The 18,409-nt window shown below is 41.1% G+C and overlaps 1 protein-coding gene across 2 annotated transcripts in view; it reads left to right on the forward strand.

Annotated features, from left to right (window-relative positions):
* Positions 1–18,409, forward strand: part of LOC117271663 (collagen alpha-1(XI) chain-like) — a 106,595-nt gene that overhangs the window by 20,025 nt on the left and 68,161 nt on the right. Inside the window, exons 5-11 of one of the 2 annotated variants that reach the window (XM_033649985.2) lie at positions 6,801–6,929; positions 11,645–11,734; positions 12,389–12,487; positions 14,590–14,895; positions 16,061–16,126; positions 17,131–17,172; positions 17,556–17,618. In XM_033649985.2, coding sequence (XP_033505876.1) covers positions 6,801–6,929; positions 11,645–11,734; positions 12,389–12,487; positions 14,590–14,895; positions 16,061–16,126; positions 17,131–17,172; positions 17,556–17,618 — 795 coding nt within the window. The remainder of the gene's footprint in view (positions 1–6,800; positions 6,930–11,644; positions 11,735–12,388; positions 12,488–14,589; positions 14,896–16,060; positions 16,127–17,130; positions 17,173–17,555; positions 17,619–18,409) is intronic. The other variant, XM_033649986.2, reaches the window with a different exon arrangement.

The following is an 18,409-nucleotide window of genomic DNA, read 5'->3' on the forward strand; positions in this document are numbered from 1 at the left end:
TTTTTATTTAATGTTAATGTCCAAGTTTAAAGTTTGTTTATTTAACCCTGTTAACAATAAACGGGTCAGTTTCTCATACCAGCTGTTGTGGATCATTCTAACTAACCCGATTAAGTTGTTAACTTGTTCTTGTTAGAGTAATATTGCTTGATCAAACCTTTTCTAACATGACTGACAACAAAATAAGTGAATATGTATAATACGCGCTTGGATCAGATCGGTATTGGCCAAAACTCAAGGCTGTAATATCGGTATCGGATCGGAAGTGAAAAGGCTGGATCGGGACATCCCTAGACAGGAAGTCTGTGAAAAAACATCATGTTCCTCCTCGTAGTGCTTCTAATGACATTTGCCAGAATCCACCATGGTTGAAGGAATACAACCAGTCAGAGCCAAGGAGTCTCTAATGCAGCTTTCAGTCATGTCAGTCACTGCTCATGAGCTGCTGTCAAACTGTCAAAACTAGGCAGCATTGATCACTAGGGGTGTAAATCACTGGTCTCATCACAATAGGATATCATATCGATTCTTTGGACAACGATACAATATTTGTCTGTTACAAAGTCTGCCACAATACGATTCCGATACGATGCGATTCATAGGTCTGCGAATGACATGAGGCAATATCATCTGTCCATTTAACACAATCAATTACAGAGGAAGCTGCCACTCCTTTCTTTTTTGTTTTGGCCATAAAAAATAAGGGCAGTAGGCTGTAACCGCTTAAGGGCAGTAAAACAGCACATGGAATAAGTTGGCCTTCAGGGCTTTCTGTCAGAGAGCCCTTTCTTGAAGAAATCTTTTAATTTAAACCCAAACCATCCGTCTGGCTTAAAACTCCATACTTCTCCCAACAGCCAGAAAACATGGATTGACATCAACATCATTGAACAAACAAAATGGTCCATAGACATGTCGATTGGTTTTTGCTAGTCACCCATTGTTAGCTCAAGCGTGTTTACATTGCATAACTTAGCCTAGCTGCTAGCACACTTTCCTCCATTCCATTCATAACGTAATAAATTAGATGTATTATTTATACTTTCTCTTACTAAAATAAATATTTTAGTGTACTGTTTAGCTGTGAAATGAGAAAGTTTGCTCCAGCTGGTGTATGGTGCTTGGTTTTGGCTCAACGGTATCCAACATGGCAACTGGATCACGGACATTCTCATTTTACAGCTAAACAGTACACTTGAATATGTTTCTGAAAACATTTGAGGCAAGAAACATTTGATCAGCGTTGCCTAGTTTCCTCCATTCATAACCTAACAAATTGAATGTATTATTTATACTTTCTTTTACTAAAACATATTTTAGTGTACTGTTTAGCTCTGAAATGAGAAAGCTCCAGCTGGTGTGTTCAGGAGCAGTGATTGACATTATTGACAGCTGCATAAAGAGTCCTCTGCTCTGATTGGTTGTTTTTGTTCATGTGCGGTAAATTCTTGCAAAAGCCATTAGAAGCACTAAGAGGAGGCATGGGAGCATGATTTTTTCACAGGCAATCTGTCTCATGCACTACTGTATGCATAGAGTGACAGTTTCAGCAAATACGATCAAAGGTTATTTTTAGAAAAGTTAGCAACTACAGCTTTAAAGTAGGAGCATGGGTGGTTTTAGTTTTTGCTAACCCTAGAAAACAAGGTGGGATTTATGTGCACTTTGAGCAGAAGGTCTGCCTGTATGGCTGATTCAGAGCAAAACATCTCCAGGCCTTGAAAAAAACAACCAACATTGAGTTTGGTATCCCTCCAGAAATTGACACTCTAATGTTGATAACGTTTCTAAATCAAGTATGGTCTCAATTTTGTTGAGTCAAACACAAACTACATCTTTGTTTATGCCTTTAAATTAGTCCAACAAATACAAGATTGGGGGGGGGAACCCCCGTGCCTCCTGTCATCTCTGATCCGGCGCCAGCGGGAGCTATCTGCATCTAATCAAAGTTCTGCCTTGATTTTTTGAGGTCAGTCATGTGCTTTATGCTTGTGGATGAAGTAATGTGCGCTCACAGTCGGATGTCAACTACTCACTTGATCACAGCCCCCCCCCCGCCCTCACACTTCTATCCTTCTGAGTGGCATTCAGAAGCTCATATTTGACGTTCTATTAAGAATACAATACCAAGGACAGATTTCATGGTCTGCTGAGGGCTTTTAATACCGCCTACTATTAAATGATCATCCATCTGCCAGTTATTTTCCTTAAATGACTTCTGTTCCAGTGGGTGTGGGCTGTGCTCCGAGAGGGATACTCTTCACAGCCAAGGTCACCTATAGCCCAGGGAGTCTCCAATGCTGCTTTACATTTCTTAGCTTAAAATCAAATGTGAAACGTGTATGCTTGGGGGAAAACTAGTGGTGTGTCTATGTCCAAAACAAAAAACAGTTATACCCTAAAATTGCTTTGTCTATGGGTGAAATGTAGATGGAAGGAGGGATTCAATGACCATTCAAGTCTCTTCTCTTGTCTTTGATCAGTCAGTCTCATCCTTTGTCCTTTCATGTACTTTTTTCCGTCGAATGGTTGTTGTTACAGTGTGCAATGAAGGTTAACATGTGTCAAGGCGTGTTGTATTTACACACACACACATGCACATTGTACGCAGAACCATTAATAGACTGATTGTAGTGCAGCCTAGACAGATGATTTATCCTATTGTGTCTGTGCCAGCTCCAAGCAGAGCCAGGGCATTGCTGTAGATCATTCCTGGAATTCTGAGGAGGAACCTCAACAGATGCCAAAGAGATGTGCAAGACAATCCAGACAGTAACATCAACAAAAGCACAGAGATGCAGACGAAGGAGACACAGAGGGTAAAAGAAAAGAGGGGGAATGGTGAGGGAGAAACAGACTGGGGAGTATGGGAGTGATTGAATCACTGACTGGCTTTATAAATGGGCCAAGTGTGTGTGGTCTCTTGACAGTCCCCTTATGACGTTTGTGGAGTCTTCTGCAGATCTTCAGCAGATATTTGTTTTCTCTTGTGCAGTAAATACATTCTTGCTATGTACCTTTATTTTCTTACCAAATACACATATAAACACACCAAAAAAATAAAGTGAATGAACATAGCACTCAGGAAGACATTTACAGGAGGAGGCAGACAGAAATCGCGCCCAATGCAATGTGTCTATGTTTTAAACTGTCCTCTCTGGTTCTGGCTTTGACTTTGGATCCATTTGTGTTAAATTATAGCAAGGACATAGTATGCAGTGGCTGAATGGCTGAATGACTGTCATGAATTTCAGACCTTCTGCCTGTCGTTGTAGATTTAGTTGTAGTAGGAGGTTCAGAAAGTGCAGGGTGAACTCTTGTGAGCATGGTATTTTCCCTTTTTTTTTCCCCACTGAGCGTGGGTTTAATAAGCACAAATTCTCTTTTGCAGAAACGCCCAGTGCTCCACACTCAGTTACACACATTCACACCTGGAAGCTGCCCAGTACAACCACAGTTTAATCTGCTGGCCACAGTTAAATGCCTTGCTCAAGGGAGGGGTAGGAGCTCCTTGCATTCTCCCCACCTAGAATTATCCTGCAGTCAGGGGATCAAACTGATGACCTTTTGGTCACATGTGTTTGTTTTTGGCCACTGTTGCCCACTGCCCTTTTTATTAAGGTGCTTAGATGTGAAGTCGAGGAAGAGAAACCATTTGAATTCAATGTGCGGTACTTTCTGTTTGTATTTAGTATTATTTTACATTTGCAATTCTTCTATTGCAATTATTCTGGATAGCCCTCCAGCTACAAACCTGATACCGACAAGGGTTGAAATGTTCACATCATGGGTGTTACTGTTTGAAACAAGTGTGTAATTTTGTCACATTTCATTAATCTTTTCTTCCCTGATGAGACATGAGCTACATTTTACTCCAAGATTCTGTAAACTGTGGAGATTCTCCAACTCTAATTACACGGATAATGTGTTTCTCCATAGAAATATAATGAGAGTAGAACGGACATTTCCATTCAAATCAAAGTAGTCAGTATGGATGTATTAAGAGAGCTGGATACAGCATTGGTGGCAGGACCCTGTTCATTCCTATGAAAGTTGTTTAGTGGCGCATGAAGCCAAAAAAGCTCTATTTCTACAGTATGAAATTACACACATGATCAGCATGGCTTCTGCATCATTGGGCCCATACTAGAGACTTAAGGCCTAGTGCGTCGGAGCGGTGCTGTGCGGCCAACTTCAGCTGGCCGAGTGGCTGACTTCCGGTCTAGCGCTCCACAAACTTGAACAGAGATAAAATAATTAAGACTTGCGGCTCTTTTGGACTTCTGAAATGTTATCGGACTGACTGGATTAAACCTTGATACTGAAATCATTTCTCTGAGGTTGTGACACTCAAAAAAAAAATATCCTCAGATTAATAGAGGTCTCTTTCCCAATGTAAGTCTATGGGACAAAGTCTTTTTAGGCCCAATGGCGTCACGTGATGGATTCCCAGATACTGCAGTATCACTGTTTGGCCACTACAAAATTTGGCTTCATAGCCCGGTGCACTTCGTTGGGGCTGGTAGCAGGATGGTTAGAGTGACGGCCATATTTATGTGTACTGTTGCAATTACAGCTGATTTAGAGGGCTAACTTCCGTATAGACGTCTCACTGAGGTGAGGTTTTGCAGCAAGGACCAGTGGAGTAGTACATTTTTAAATAATATTTTGTTGTCATTAATTGCATGCTTGTAACATGTAACATTACTGCAGCTGCCTTCAAAGAACGGATAAGGGCTGCTGCTCAGCAGCTGTTAGGTTTGAGAGAGACCACAGAGATTCACGTTTTGAAGATCAGCATAATTCTATGCCTAACTAGGTGAATTAAGGGTTTATATCAACCAAAAAAGAGCTTGTGGTTGTTGGAGCATTGGACTAACTAACTAGATGACTAACAAGACTAACTATGGTGGTTTTGGTGAGGTTTTTGTTTTGGCAATTAAGCTAATGTTTGTCTTAGTTTAGTGAAAGAAAGAATTTGGATTGGTGTATGGTTGTATCTTTCTGATTAATAAGGAAAATATGTCTAAGAATAGGCCAGAATTGGGTTCTCAATTTAGTGACTGTGACATGCTTAATGTCCCCATTGGCATGTCTTGTTATCATAACCAACAGCGATCGCCATTTTCTTTTTTATTCATCAAATGACTGGCAAACTGTTCAATGTCTCTTCTGCTCTCATTCTATTTCATGGTTTTGTCATGGGAAGGGGGATCTGCAAGAGAGTGATAACCAACTGTAACTGACTATAGCATTAATGGCACAACAGGTGACAACAGGAAGCACTTGTCCATAATGTAAAATTTCAACTTGTGGATATTTTCTGGTTGTTGTTTGGGTTGTTCAATACACTTTTGGGATTTACTGGTCACGTATGATGGAAGCATGGGGCGTTGAATATCTAATGTGTTCCAGAGGTCTAAGCTTGTACAGATGTTGCGTCCTGTAATTTAATGCAATCTGCATGTATGGGCTTCCTCTGTAGGGGCCACCCTGGCTGCGGCCTTTTTTCACCTTTACACAGCACAGTTATTTTCCCCGTTTATTTGTCCTCTTTGTCACTCACTCTTGGTGATTCTGACAAGGGTCAGCTGAGTTGCCCATATGGTTGATGGGTATAGATAACATTCTACACATCAGTGGCATAGCAGGTCCTGGTTTGGAAATTCCTATAGAGACGATCATGGAAAAAGAGCCTTTGGCTGATGGAAGGGTTGGGAGCAGGGATCTAATTTCCTTTTCCAAAAGCTCATGAAAAACAGACTGCCTCAGATAAGTACAGACCTTGGTTATTTGTCTGCTGTGTAAGGGGACTTGCTGTCCCTAATGGCTGAGTGGGGGGACTATACAATAGTTCTTTTTTAAAAGGTTACAGTCTCCCCTAAAGCCTCCATAAAGTTATATGTAATTAATAGTCAAGAGACTTCTGCCTCTGGTACTGCACAACATCTGCCTCATTGTTTTATTGTCACATTTTATTACCACGACATTGCTGCAAAGCTGAGGCAATCAAACAAGGAGTTATAGGTGCATAGTAACATTTGTTTTCCATTTGTAATCATGAAAGAAGAAAGAAGGACACAAAGCGAGTGGTGTCCAGTGTTTTTTTGGGCGTCAAAGCTCAGGAAGTAATAGTCACTTTCATTTCCTGCACACAGAATGTCAGCTGATTGGCAGTTGGAGCATTTCCAAGAGTTGGATGGGCATGAAATTGAGGTCGAATTTTCAGTACAAAAAAACAAACTGTTGCCACTTTGTAATCTGTTTCTTTGATCAAAGAGTCAGACCCTGTGTACAGAAAAATAAGTAGAGCGGTCAACTACAATTTCCAAGAAGCATTTCCAAATCCTGTTATGTTTGTGTGCCGCTAACGGCAAGTGGAAGCGAAAGGGTACTTTTTATAAAAATCTTACACTACACTCACTTTTGGATTCCGGATACGTTTGGATGATTACAGCAAAGATAGTGCCTTGCTTTGTTCCCAGTTGCATCGAGGAAGTGTTCTGTGTTGGCTACAGCACTTATTCGTGTCCCTGACTGGCGCCTCCTCAATAGCAACAGTGGCTAAGGCTCCACCGTATTGTAGTATTTAGAGCCATTTGCCAAACCGCATTGGAAACTATGTTGAAATAAATAAAATTGATGGCCATAACATAAACCTATAGTAGCTTTATGCGAGAGACACTAAAGATTAAAGAAAACTCTGACATGGGAATTTACAGTGGGAAACGCCTGTGAAATTTTGTTGACATGGCTTCTGCTGACACGCTGCTTTGCTTCTTCTTCTTCTCCTCTTCCAGGGTGACATCCAGCAGCTGCTGATAGTGGCAGACCCCAGAGCAGCCCATGACTACTGTGAACACTACAGCCCTGACTGTGAAACCCCCAACCACCACGACACCCCCCAGGCTCAGCAACCTGAGGACGAGGTCAGTATGGGATTGGGTGGGAGGAGTAATTATCAAGAGGGAGGGAAGAAGGAGAAAAGAAAGTTAGGAGGTGTGGGGGAGGGATAGTTGCAGCGAGGAAAGGAAGGAGGGGAACAGGGAGGGAGAAAATATGGGAGCTGGAGTTTGAGGTTTAGTAAGGATGATAACAGGAATTTGGAAGTAGGCCTTCAAACTTGGGTGTTGTTAGTAGAAGTTAGAGAGCAGAGGATGAAGTAAGAGAATAAATTAGGAGGCTTGGAAGGATGAAAATGAAGTAGATCAATTTGAGTTGGGGTGACTTGAGGTTCTCTTCACTTTTTGTGTAAGGAAATGAAAACTAGTGTAATGATACAACTACAACTGTGCTTATTTTTCCACTTATTCAAATGAAGATAAACATGTCTTTGGATGCAAGTGTAGATGCAAAGTTGAAGCTTTATGCCTGTAGGTAACTGTTCCCCATGGCAACCTTTCACGGGGCCGTTGATTCAAGGAGAAAGGCAGTCAGCTGTTGTTGCGTACAACTGACGGGGTAACGTTATAGCTCTATATAACTTACAAACTATGATACAAGATGTAGACACATACTCTACCAGTTTTTGTTAGCAATTTTATACATCTGTCTCTTTATGACAAACATTTGGAGGACCCACCACGCTGTCAAGGTGGTGTTCCATTCTGGATGCTAGCATGCTAGGCTAAAGCTCCCACTCAGAACATAGAAGCTAGTCATGCTTGCCACAACTTAAGAGTCCCACCAGACTTTTAGTCATGTATTTCAACAAATGCAGTGTGGTTTGTCCCACAATATATGTAGAAGAGGGTCTAGCTGTCAGTCCGTCATGGATCCAGTTGTGGTGATGGCAAATGACCAGACTGTACGGTCATTTGCTGGCACAACTATGTATGATATTATGAACTATTATGACCTATGACTTACTTTTAGCACAGATTTTGCTCTAATGAAATCACCATTACTGACATCCAAAAACAAAAATGATTGTTCCCTGAAGAACACTAATGTAGGAGGAACTGTCCTGAATAAAAAATATTCTTAATATAATAAATATACTTCCACACAAGTGAAAAAACACCATATCTACTGATTTCTCAGCAAAAATGAAAAAAAAAAAGTTTGACTTTAAAAAAAGAAGGTTGGTTTGGTTTAGTGGATGACAGAAGTAAAAATATGATGCTTTTAGGCACAGAGGGAAGGAATCAGGGTTTGGAAATAAGTGTTATTTAAGAGACAGCAGCCAGAAAATAGCCAGAAATAATCAAAAAGCACAAAATATTCCCTCCAAATTATGTGAAAACAAACATTTCCCCAAGCGAAAGTACTTTGCCAGAGACAGACATGTATGAATTTCTATCAACTCTAGTGTGTCTATCTTTAGTCTGTGTTTCACTGGTGGAAACTTGCTGGCATATCAAAATACATTGCTGAGTTTGAAATCATTTTCTGAAATTCAAATTTTATTGCCACTGGCTCCAAAACATCACTCGTAGCCTCTCGAGCCAAATCTCTTAATTGAAATACAGTGCTTTGTGTCAGGGCCTCAATTTTTCTTTTTTCATCTTCATTTTTTTTTTTTGTTATTTTGCTGGTTCAAACCTTTTTTGTCGGCTGACATTTTCCTTGAGTATTTCACTAAATAACTGATGAGCTCACACTGGAAACTTTTCCCTTTTCCCTGCCACGAAGTCTGAGCCCACTTTGGAGTGGCCCCGTGATTTATATCACTAACGAGTTCTGCAGGCTCTGCCCAGACTCCCAGGGAAATTTAAGCTTTTCCTTCCCCAGCTAGACTCCCAGTACCTGGAAAAGTAGACTTTAGATCCCTGGTTCAAGAAAAAAAACTCAGGAGCCGATTCTCTATTTGAAAATATTGGCTGTACAGTGGGTACCGTGTCCCGGAAAATATTGCTTCATCATCAAGTTGCTCTTCAGCGCCAAGACAAGGAGCTTGTCAATTCTAAATGGACAGCAGGGAGCAGTTTGGTTTCAGGAACATTGTAAATCTGGTTTATTCATTGTTGGTTTCAATACAGTCATAACAGGAATGTTTTTCCTACATTCCTACTCAGTATTTTAAAGATTGATTTCCTCCTGTACAAGTAAAAAATATTTCATCTGGGGGTGAAATCACTGCTGTAGGAGCTCAAATCTCATCGCTCACCATTTTCTATTTATTTATTTATTATAACTATGAAGTGTTTGTGCACCTTGAGGTCTAAACTTGCTGAACTAGCCCTCAATATATCTTGAACCGAAACTCTACAGTTCTACAAAAGCATGGAGCATAGCTTTGACCTTAGCCTCTGAAGATGCTCCTTGACCTCAAGCACGCCGCCTTTGCAGTCGTCAGCCGCATATCTGCAGCTGGGTTAAAAAAAGGAAGGAAGAAGGACTGATGGGAGGAAGGGGGAGCTTTTTTTTTTTTTTATGAGCCCACTCCAGTATTTACGCCCTTCATCCAAAGCTGTAGTGAAGGCCTTCAGCTAGCAGCCAAGCACTTCAACACTATAAATCTTTATAAATCCTTTCTTCATTCTCTATCTTTCTCTTTATTTCTCCCTGACCCTCTCCTTCTCTTCTCTCAGACAGTCTGGTTGGTCTGGCCAAGGCTTCTCTCTTGTGTGACCTCTCTTTCTCTGTCTCTCTCTTTGGGCCACTGAATGGAGGCCCAGCCAGCACTGCAGCAGGCCGTGGATCTTGTATTATTTTTATGAGCTTAGCAATCATCCAGGGACTAATATTTATCCCTGTGCTGATAGAGCGACGCATATCAGGGCTTGGTCTGTTAACTTAATCTTCCTCTGCCTTTTTTTTCCACTGTGTTATTACTAAAAGAAGAAGAATCTTAGGTTTTTGAAATGACAGTGGCTAATTGCATCATATTAAATTTGTTGTGGGATCTGCCAATGTGTTCGTCATAATTGGTGATGACATGGAATAGTTTGACATTTTGGAAAATCTGCTACTTAGCCTCCCTTCTGAGAATTTGATGAAAAAAATTGAAACCACTCCCATGTATGTATTGCTAAAATGAAGCTGGAGCCAGGACATGATTAGCTTAGCTTAGCATAAAGACAGGAAGCAGAGGGAAATAGCTTGCTCTGTTAAGGCCAAGACTGACCAAACCAACATTAAAGAGCTAGTGGTCACAAAGGCCGACTGTTGTGTCGCCTCATGACCAAAAGTAGCAGTTGAACACACCACAAAAACTACAGCTAACTGCCAACTAGCGTACACATGCTGTGCCTGCCTGAGAGGAAATAACTCTCCATAGCAGCAGGTGGCTGTTGTCATTGAAAAAGGGAAACCCACAGGATGCATTCAAGACGCTAGTTAGTCAGTTAGCACGTTAACAACACAACTTGATGTTGAAAGAACATAGGATAGTGACCGTGTGCCAGCAAACAATCACACAAAACAATTACAAACTTTTTCTGCTAAAAGCTCAATGGTTAAATATATAATCCTACTTAATGTAACAAGTTTTTTCGATCTCACCCCCTGTTGACTTTAGTTGTTTGTTTACTTTCCTCACTTCTGTTTTTCTTCTCGTGCACCGGGCTGAACTGCCAGTCACAGCGATTTCATTTACCAACAGCCTCTGCTGTCTCTGAAGTCGATTCAACATTCTCACTTGGCTAGAAAAAAACAGAAAGCAAACTAGTGCTAATGGTGTGGGACACTCTGCAAAAACTAGGGCAACAGACCCTTATCGATGGCTGGACATTGACTGATGGCTTGGTGTGTCATAGCCCTATAACAGCAACTTGATGTTTGCAGTTTTTGTATGCAATAAACATGACATATATTATGTTTAAACATTTGGCTAAATGCTAGTGGGCATGCTAGCTGTCTCCCCCTGCTTTCAGCCTATATGCAGTGCTACGACAGCTGCACCATGTCTTAATTTTTGCAGTAAACAGCTGGACGTAAGAGTCATATCAGTCTTCTTGTGTAACTGTCATGAAGAAAGGGAATGAGCATATTTTCCCAAATGTCAAACCATTACTTTAAGTAACAAATAAGCCACTTAAGAGTAATTTAATTATCAAATGTAAATATGCTTTGAAGATCCAAAAAAACCCTTCTGTTTAAGAAACTAGCAACACATGTTGTTTTCACAGAGACTGGTTTAACAGTGGCTTTACCCCCTGCTATTGCATTCGGTATGTTCCCCATAATTCACCAATGTTCGATGAGTCAAGACAGCTTATGGTCCTGTTTTAAAGGGCTCATTAATGAAATCCCGGGGCCATTGTTGGCATAGAGCATTAAGTGGTGGAGGCAAGTTTTCACTGGCATCACATTAACCCTCTTACATCCTGTTGGAAGCAAACAAGAATTCTAATTGCTGTTTGCTTTGTTACAGACATGAACCTTTCAATACGGTTGTGGTTTGGGTGGAAAGTGAATCACGAATCGCAGCTGTCATCCATTTGCAAAATTGTTGAGTTTTCTAATATGGATGTGATATTTTTCGTACTACATCTGAACATGCTATTACCAAAATAGCATGATGACAAAAAGTAGTTGAGTCATTTAATGGTTTAAACAATTTTTTAAACTGTTGTTTAAAAAATGCTGAGTTCTTACATGCCATGTAAATAATGCGCAACACGTGTCTGAGACATTGTGCTGCCGTATTTACATGATTGCACCGACTAATTGATTGCCTCCCGTCCCTTTTCCCTTACAGTACACTAACTATGAATATGGTGAGTTCTATGACTACAGTGAAGGAGAGTTAACCACTGACACTCCCCCAACTGAAGGAGCCAAGACTGAGGTAACACTTCATACTAATACAGTTATCATGGCCGTTGCTCAGGGTGTTGGTTTCGTTTCAACGCTGGGGGCTTTGGGGGTAAAATTCACTTAATTTCCTGTATTCTGGTAAATTTTAATGCACCAATTTGTGCCTCATTTGCATCAAGTTTATGGTGCAGATGTCTTTAATTTTGTCAAAATAAAAGTCCAAATAAAAGCTACTTTCATGTCTTTTCTGGGGGACAAATGCACATGTTCTAAATATTGAAGGGAAATGCATCCCCTGCGCTCCCCTTCTGAAATCTACACCTACGGCGGTTGCCATGAATAACAGATATAAAAGCACTTGATGTCTTGTTGTCATCCTTGTCCATCTCTTGTCCTATATTTTCAGTCTTTTATTCTCTCTCTCTCCTCTGTTTTTCTTCCCCCACTTCCTGTTTTTAAGCATGCCATAAATTTTATTTGATAATTTAACTTTTCCTTTTTACCTTACTTGTAACTAAATATAAATACTACACATCATGACTATTACAGTGCTTGTTTTCAAGCTGCTCAAATGTATAGAGGTGGAAAGATACATAAAGAGATACTCTTGAGTATGACCTGAGCTTGAGTGACCCGTCTCAGATATGTGATGCTCTCCCTGTGTGCTGTCCTTGCCTGATTTCAGACAAATGTGGGTGGAGACTATTACACAGGTGAGTATGACTACACCACAGTGGACGGAAGCCAGCCTGAAACTCCCACTGAGACTGCAGGACAAGGCCAGGTACCTTTTCAAATATGATTGTTTTTCACAACTCCTTTGCATAATGTAGAATTTTTTGTATTCTTGATTCATGTGAAACCATTATGGTGAAAAACTCTCAGTGCATTGCTGACTTTTATCACCCAGCAATCAAATTAACATTCAGATTCCTGTTTTATAGTCGCTTGTTGACATGAAATTTCAATAAGCCTTCTTGGGTATCACAAACAACAAAATATATTTTTATGGTCGTCTTTGGAGGTTGAAACCCAACAAGGCCTCGCTAAGATCAAACCGCTCACTCTGCTCCTTGATTTCCATGAGAAACCGCCTCCATCAAACAGAGACTGGATAAAGGCCGAAGCAGGAAAACTTTGTCATTTAATGAACTGTGACCAATGGAAAATCAGTAGACAGACGCATCCCCTATGTTTCTGCCATATCCTGAATTTGGCAGATCCTGTCTTAATTTGTGCTAAACCATCACATAAAATACAACCTAATGAGGAACATTTGGGGGTTAAACTGAAACAATACGGCTGTGTGCACCGCCAGCCAAATGTCTGCCGATTGCATTGTGATGTACCTTGAGGTGGATAACACAGCTTCAGTCAGCTTGAGACATTACGTTCATTTAAAGTGACAGACCAAGGGGCTAACCGCGGAAACTAAACATATGCTGTCCCATGTTGGAACACTTGTCTGATTACTGAGGACTGTGACGCACTGGACAGCTTTCAGACAGTGTCACAGGGTCGTATTGCCCATAGACTTTGCGCAACACACAAAATGCCATTGGTGACTTCCTTAAATATGAGTGTGTCGCAGTATTGTGTTGTCAGTGGATGGATGCTCTGCAGTCTGTACATGCATATGTTCCTATCCGGGGGCATTTTGCACTTTAATACTACTTAAGTCTCACCTAGATTTACCCATGGATTGTGGTTTGTTTGATGGCCAGCTGTGGGATTTGCTTTTTGGTAATGATATACAACGTAGCATGTAATAAATGAGATCCAAGATTCTTTTGCCAGTATGCTATAGCAACTGGACCGCTGACTTAGAAATGGATGGTTTAAGCCCTGTGTTTGTAAAGCTTAAAAAAAGTACTTGATTCACTGACTGTTTAGAACATGGAGGCACTCTTACAGAACGTTTAACCTCTAATGTTTAAATCTTGGACTATGATGAGATCCCATCAAGTGAGTTTTGTCAGTGTGCTCATATGCAAGCTGTTTTACAGAAATTGCACAACCTGAAAACTGTGAAACAGCTTTCAACTGACAAAAGGGATGCTCACAAAAGCAAATTTGCATGAGAGGCCTGGATATTTTCTCTACATTCTCACACAAGACGCTGTCGATATTTGATGTCTAATGTTGCATTTGAGTGTAACACTGATTGACGTCTTTCAACAAGCTGAGCGTAGTCTGATTTGCGAGGCAAAGCTTGTGAATCAAAGTATGATTGCCCCTGTGCAGTCACATTTCCTCAGTGCCTCATGTTCAGTGTAAACTGATTTTTGAACTCACAGACATCTGCCTAGTATTTCTTGCTATTGTCTTTTCTTTTACAACAGTACTGCTTATAACAATTTTACAAATTCGACCTTGATTTTCACTTCATTGGGTCTTGAATAGTTCTTGAAAAAACTGTTTCTATAAACATTTGCATTCAACCTTTTTGACATATTGTATCATATTTTACAGTTTACTTTTTAAACATCAATGTGTCAGTAGTTTGGGACATCTCAAATTCCTACTGCTTTGCAAAGAAACTATTACTTCACATAAGATATAATTAAAGATGTTAATGTTAATAACATTGCCTGTTGTCAAAACATATGTGGCGTTGCACATATGTTGAGTTTTGGACGATGTCCCAAATAAGATACATGGATGTCTGCACAACTAAGTTGAAAATTCTTCAGCTGAGTTTCACTTAGTTAGTGTCCATAATTTCAGAGTACTAATGCCTTGACTGTGAATCATGTTATTAAAAACAAACAAACATGTGAATCATTGATGCTTTCACATGGTTTCATTTCACTAACCAAACCTCCATGTTCCATCCCACCTTACCCACCCCTGCCCACTTTTTTGCGATGCCTGGATTGATCCCAGAGCTATGATGGGGAAATAGTGGATGATTACATCACCGGTGTGGAACAGGTCGGGGCAGACCCCACTGCTGCCGTGGACACCGCTGCCCCAGTGGACCCCCAAGAGAATGTGGATCCTGCCACTGATGTGTATGAGTTTAAGGAATACGACCTGAAGGAATATGACAACAAAGAGATTGTAGATAAGCCATATGATTATGGTGACTATGGCGACTATGGCCCCACTGACGCCAAGCCTACATCAGCAACATATGAGGAAGAGTTTGGTCCTGGTGTTCCAGCAGAGACGGACTTCAGAGAGAGCAATGTAAGTGCTGGAGTGGTTAGGAGTGATGGTTGGAGAGGGGGGAGGGTGGAGGTTGTGGTCAGGAATGTGGAGAGATGGAGAAGATGCTGGTGGCATTTGTTTTGATGGGGTGTCTGCGGTGCCCTTTTTTGTTTGTTGTTTCTAATGGTATCAGGTTATAGCTTGGAGCATCCTGCGTGCACATGCGCCAAACGCAAATACACCAGCAAGCACAAACACACACCTTGTCTATCCAAGTCTCCGACAGATAAACAGATGTCGACCCAGCTGTCAGCACAGACACGCCCTCCGTAACCTTTGGCCTCAGTGAACTTTGCTGTTTATCAAAGACATGCCCCTCCATGGTTATCACACCGATGATCTGCTTGGATTATCTGATGACAAACTAAATCTTTGCATATGTTTATTTATCAAATCCATCTAGATCAATATCTAAAACCAGACAGAAATCTCTGCTGAGCCAGTGTCTATCATGGCGTGTTTCCAGCCCCCTTCCTTGCCTCAGGATCCAAATTCTCAGAGGCAGGAAGTGACAGTGTCCCTGTCTGGATCTTGGCCTGAGATCTGTCTGCCTTGGCTTAATCTGAACCGCTCTATTAGTGCTCTCCACAGTCTCAGGACACCACAGCCCTTCGTCCGTGACTTTCTCAAGAAGACGCTCCTCTTCAAGCTAAACTGTACAATCTAGTGGTTTTTGGACAGACTGCTGTAGGTGGTTTGTGAATTCTTCTCATGTGAAGTCATTGTATGGATAGTGTCAGGTAACAACCTCTGCATTTGTGCTCAGTTGGGGTCTTTTTGCAGTTTCTGGCTTTGAGGAAGCTAATAGGAGTCGGTCTAAATTATAGCTTCTTCCAAAATGATTCTTGATGTGTGTTTTTCCAGCAGGCACAGAGAAAAAAAAAAAAATCAGCTTTTTGCCTTGAGAGCTACCTAAATCCTTTAAAGCATGCAGAACACCAGTCAGCACTTTGCTGAGCTTCTCTTTGCAGTTTTGTTGGTATTTCAAGTAAAGAAGGAGACACCCAAAAACAAGACAGAGCATCCTGCTGCCTCAGTTTTTCCATTTTTAGCTTTGAGGCCATTTTTCCTTTACCCTTACCTATAAATGTATGGCCTGTCACTGTGTAAAAAAAACCTCACCTGGTCTGTTTTATGTCTGTAGGTGGGTGGAGGTCAGAGTTACCTGGGAGAGAAAGGAGAGAAGGGTGAACCTGCTGTCATTGAGCCAGTAAGTGAAGTATTACAGTGCTGTGTTCAAAGTCTGACACTAATAATCAAGTTTGCTCACCAAGTTAAACACCGAACATTTATATGTTGAAAGTCACATTCACAAATTCCTGTAAGATAAATGTATTGGAAGAAAAAAATTGTTGATGCTTTAAGGTAATGCAGTCTGCTATAACTATAACACATGAGCTTGCATGTTATTAGCATACAGAGATAGATAGCTATCTTGCTAGCTCAAGCCAGTTGCCAAATAGCTAGGGCAATAGCTATCTGTCTAGCTCTTTAGTTTTGTCTTTATCTGTTGCTTGGTTGGTGAGTTACACTAGCCAACAAAATGTTGAGATAAGTGGCATATTTCAAAATTAGTGTTGACTGGCTTTCCTCTCAACTGAGCCTTTCTGACAATTCCACAAAATGATTTATAAGTCTATAAAAGTCAGGTTTTCTGAATATTTTCAAGGCAATAAACATTTTCCTTTATCTGCTCTCTTGAAGAAGTAAAAGAACAGATATCAGTTTCATATCTGGTTTGCATCTGTATGTGTGTACGTTGATTCCAGCTCTAACGCATTTCTAAGCTTCCCTAGAGCACTTGCAACCTAGACTTCCCTCCTGATGAGATTTAACATGCGTCTTTGGCCATAGACAAAACAACTGCTGTCTACACAAAATGCCAAAGTACATACGTTCTTTATAGAGCCATCCTATACAATTTACCACTACAGGCTAAACAGCGACTGAAATAGAAGCTGCAGTTAACGTCCCTCCTCCCATGCCATCTGTACCACCACAGGCTTACATCCAAATCTCTGACCACACACACATTATAGAACAGAACATCAGATAGCTGTAGCATTGTTAACGTCTTGAGCTTGTAGCTATAAGTAAACTCTTCAACCTCAAACCCGAAGCACCCTCTGGCTCTTATTTTCTCCCCATTCTCCGTTGCCTGTGGATTTACAGGCTGCCCTATAATGCTACTGTATCCACTTTTTCCCTTTTCAGGGGATGCTTATAGAAGGACCCCAAGGAGCCCCCGGCCAAGCAGTGAGTATCACGTTCTCCCACACTCCTGTCTGCCTTCCACAGATGGAGAACAGCTAAAGAGGGAAAAAATGTCTTTATGGAAAGAGCATCAGCCCTGATCGCCAATGAAGCTTGAGTTGGGAGAGACAGTCAAAATGTGTATTTGTGCGTGAGTGTGTGTGTGTGTGTCTCAGTGTGAGTGAGTGCAAGAGAGAGAAAGAAAGGGGGGTTGGGGGCTATTTTATATTGAGGCTCATTTCTGAACCCATGTCTTTGCTTCTGTCTTTGTTGGCCCATGCATGTGAAGTACTGGATAGGCTGCATGTGGTGGGAATGCTGGTTAGCAGCAGTTGGGGATATAATATGCTAAAGTGTGTGTGTGTGTCTGTGTGTGTGTGGTCTAGGGTCTTCCTGGTACCCCAGGATTGCAGGGTCCTCCAGGTCCCCCAGGAGATCACGGTGAGAGGGTGAGTGAAGACTGGCCTCATTTCACAGCTGATTACAGATGACTCTGAGAAGCTCTGTCACCCATTCTCTACTCTTCACGAACATTTAGATGTTAAAACTAATTATGTTTGGCTAAAAGAAGAATGAAACCTATGTACACAAATCAATTTCAGATAAGTTATATTGTAAAACAACCAAAACACACATTTTTCTAGGCTACAATTAATACAAAATATGCTGAAATACTAACTTTAACCTTTGCCATTTGTCTTGTGGAATTATGGGAGTCAGCATATATTATAAACACCCCTGCATTTGTCTTCTTTATTGGAAAGCTGTGAAGTACAGTCTCAATGCCATGAAATGAATAATACAATTGGACACAGCTTACTCCTGCAGCAGTGGGGGGGATTAGCGTGAAGTGGTGCAGGGAAATGAGATGCCCATAAACTGTCAATATACCAACAAAGAGAAATTCTGCGAACCAGCTGCGTCGGTACGTTGCGGCACTTGTGAGAACCATAAAGAGTTTGCTATAAAATGTGTAGACCTCTCTGAAAGTCTTTTTCCCAGCACCGTGGGATTCCACCCATTCATTTGATTGATTGGATGACACAAAATAAGTGCCTGTCCCCTCCAGACGGCTGGATCTCAGCTTGTTTTTCTCAAATGTGATGATTGCCCCGCACCCCTCCTTTCATCACCCTTTTAGCAAGTCAATCCTGTCTCTGGAGGTTAACCCTTTAATTGCAACCAAAAAATGCACACCTCCCATAGTACGACCAGCAGACACTGCCGGTACAAAAGGCTT

This window comes from Epinephelus lanceolatus, chromosome 12, assembly GCF_041903045.1.
Source record: "Epinephelus lanceolatus isolate andai-2023 chromosome 12, ASM4190304v1, whole genome shotgun sequence".
Classification (NCBI taxonomy): domain Eukaryota; kingdom Metazoa; phylum Chordata; class Actinopteri; order Perciformes; family Serranidae; genus Epinephelus; species Epinephelus lanceolatus.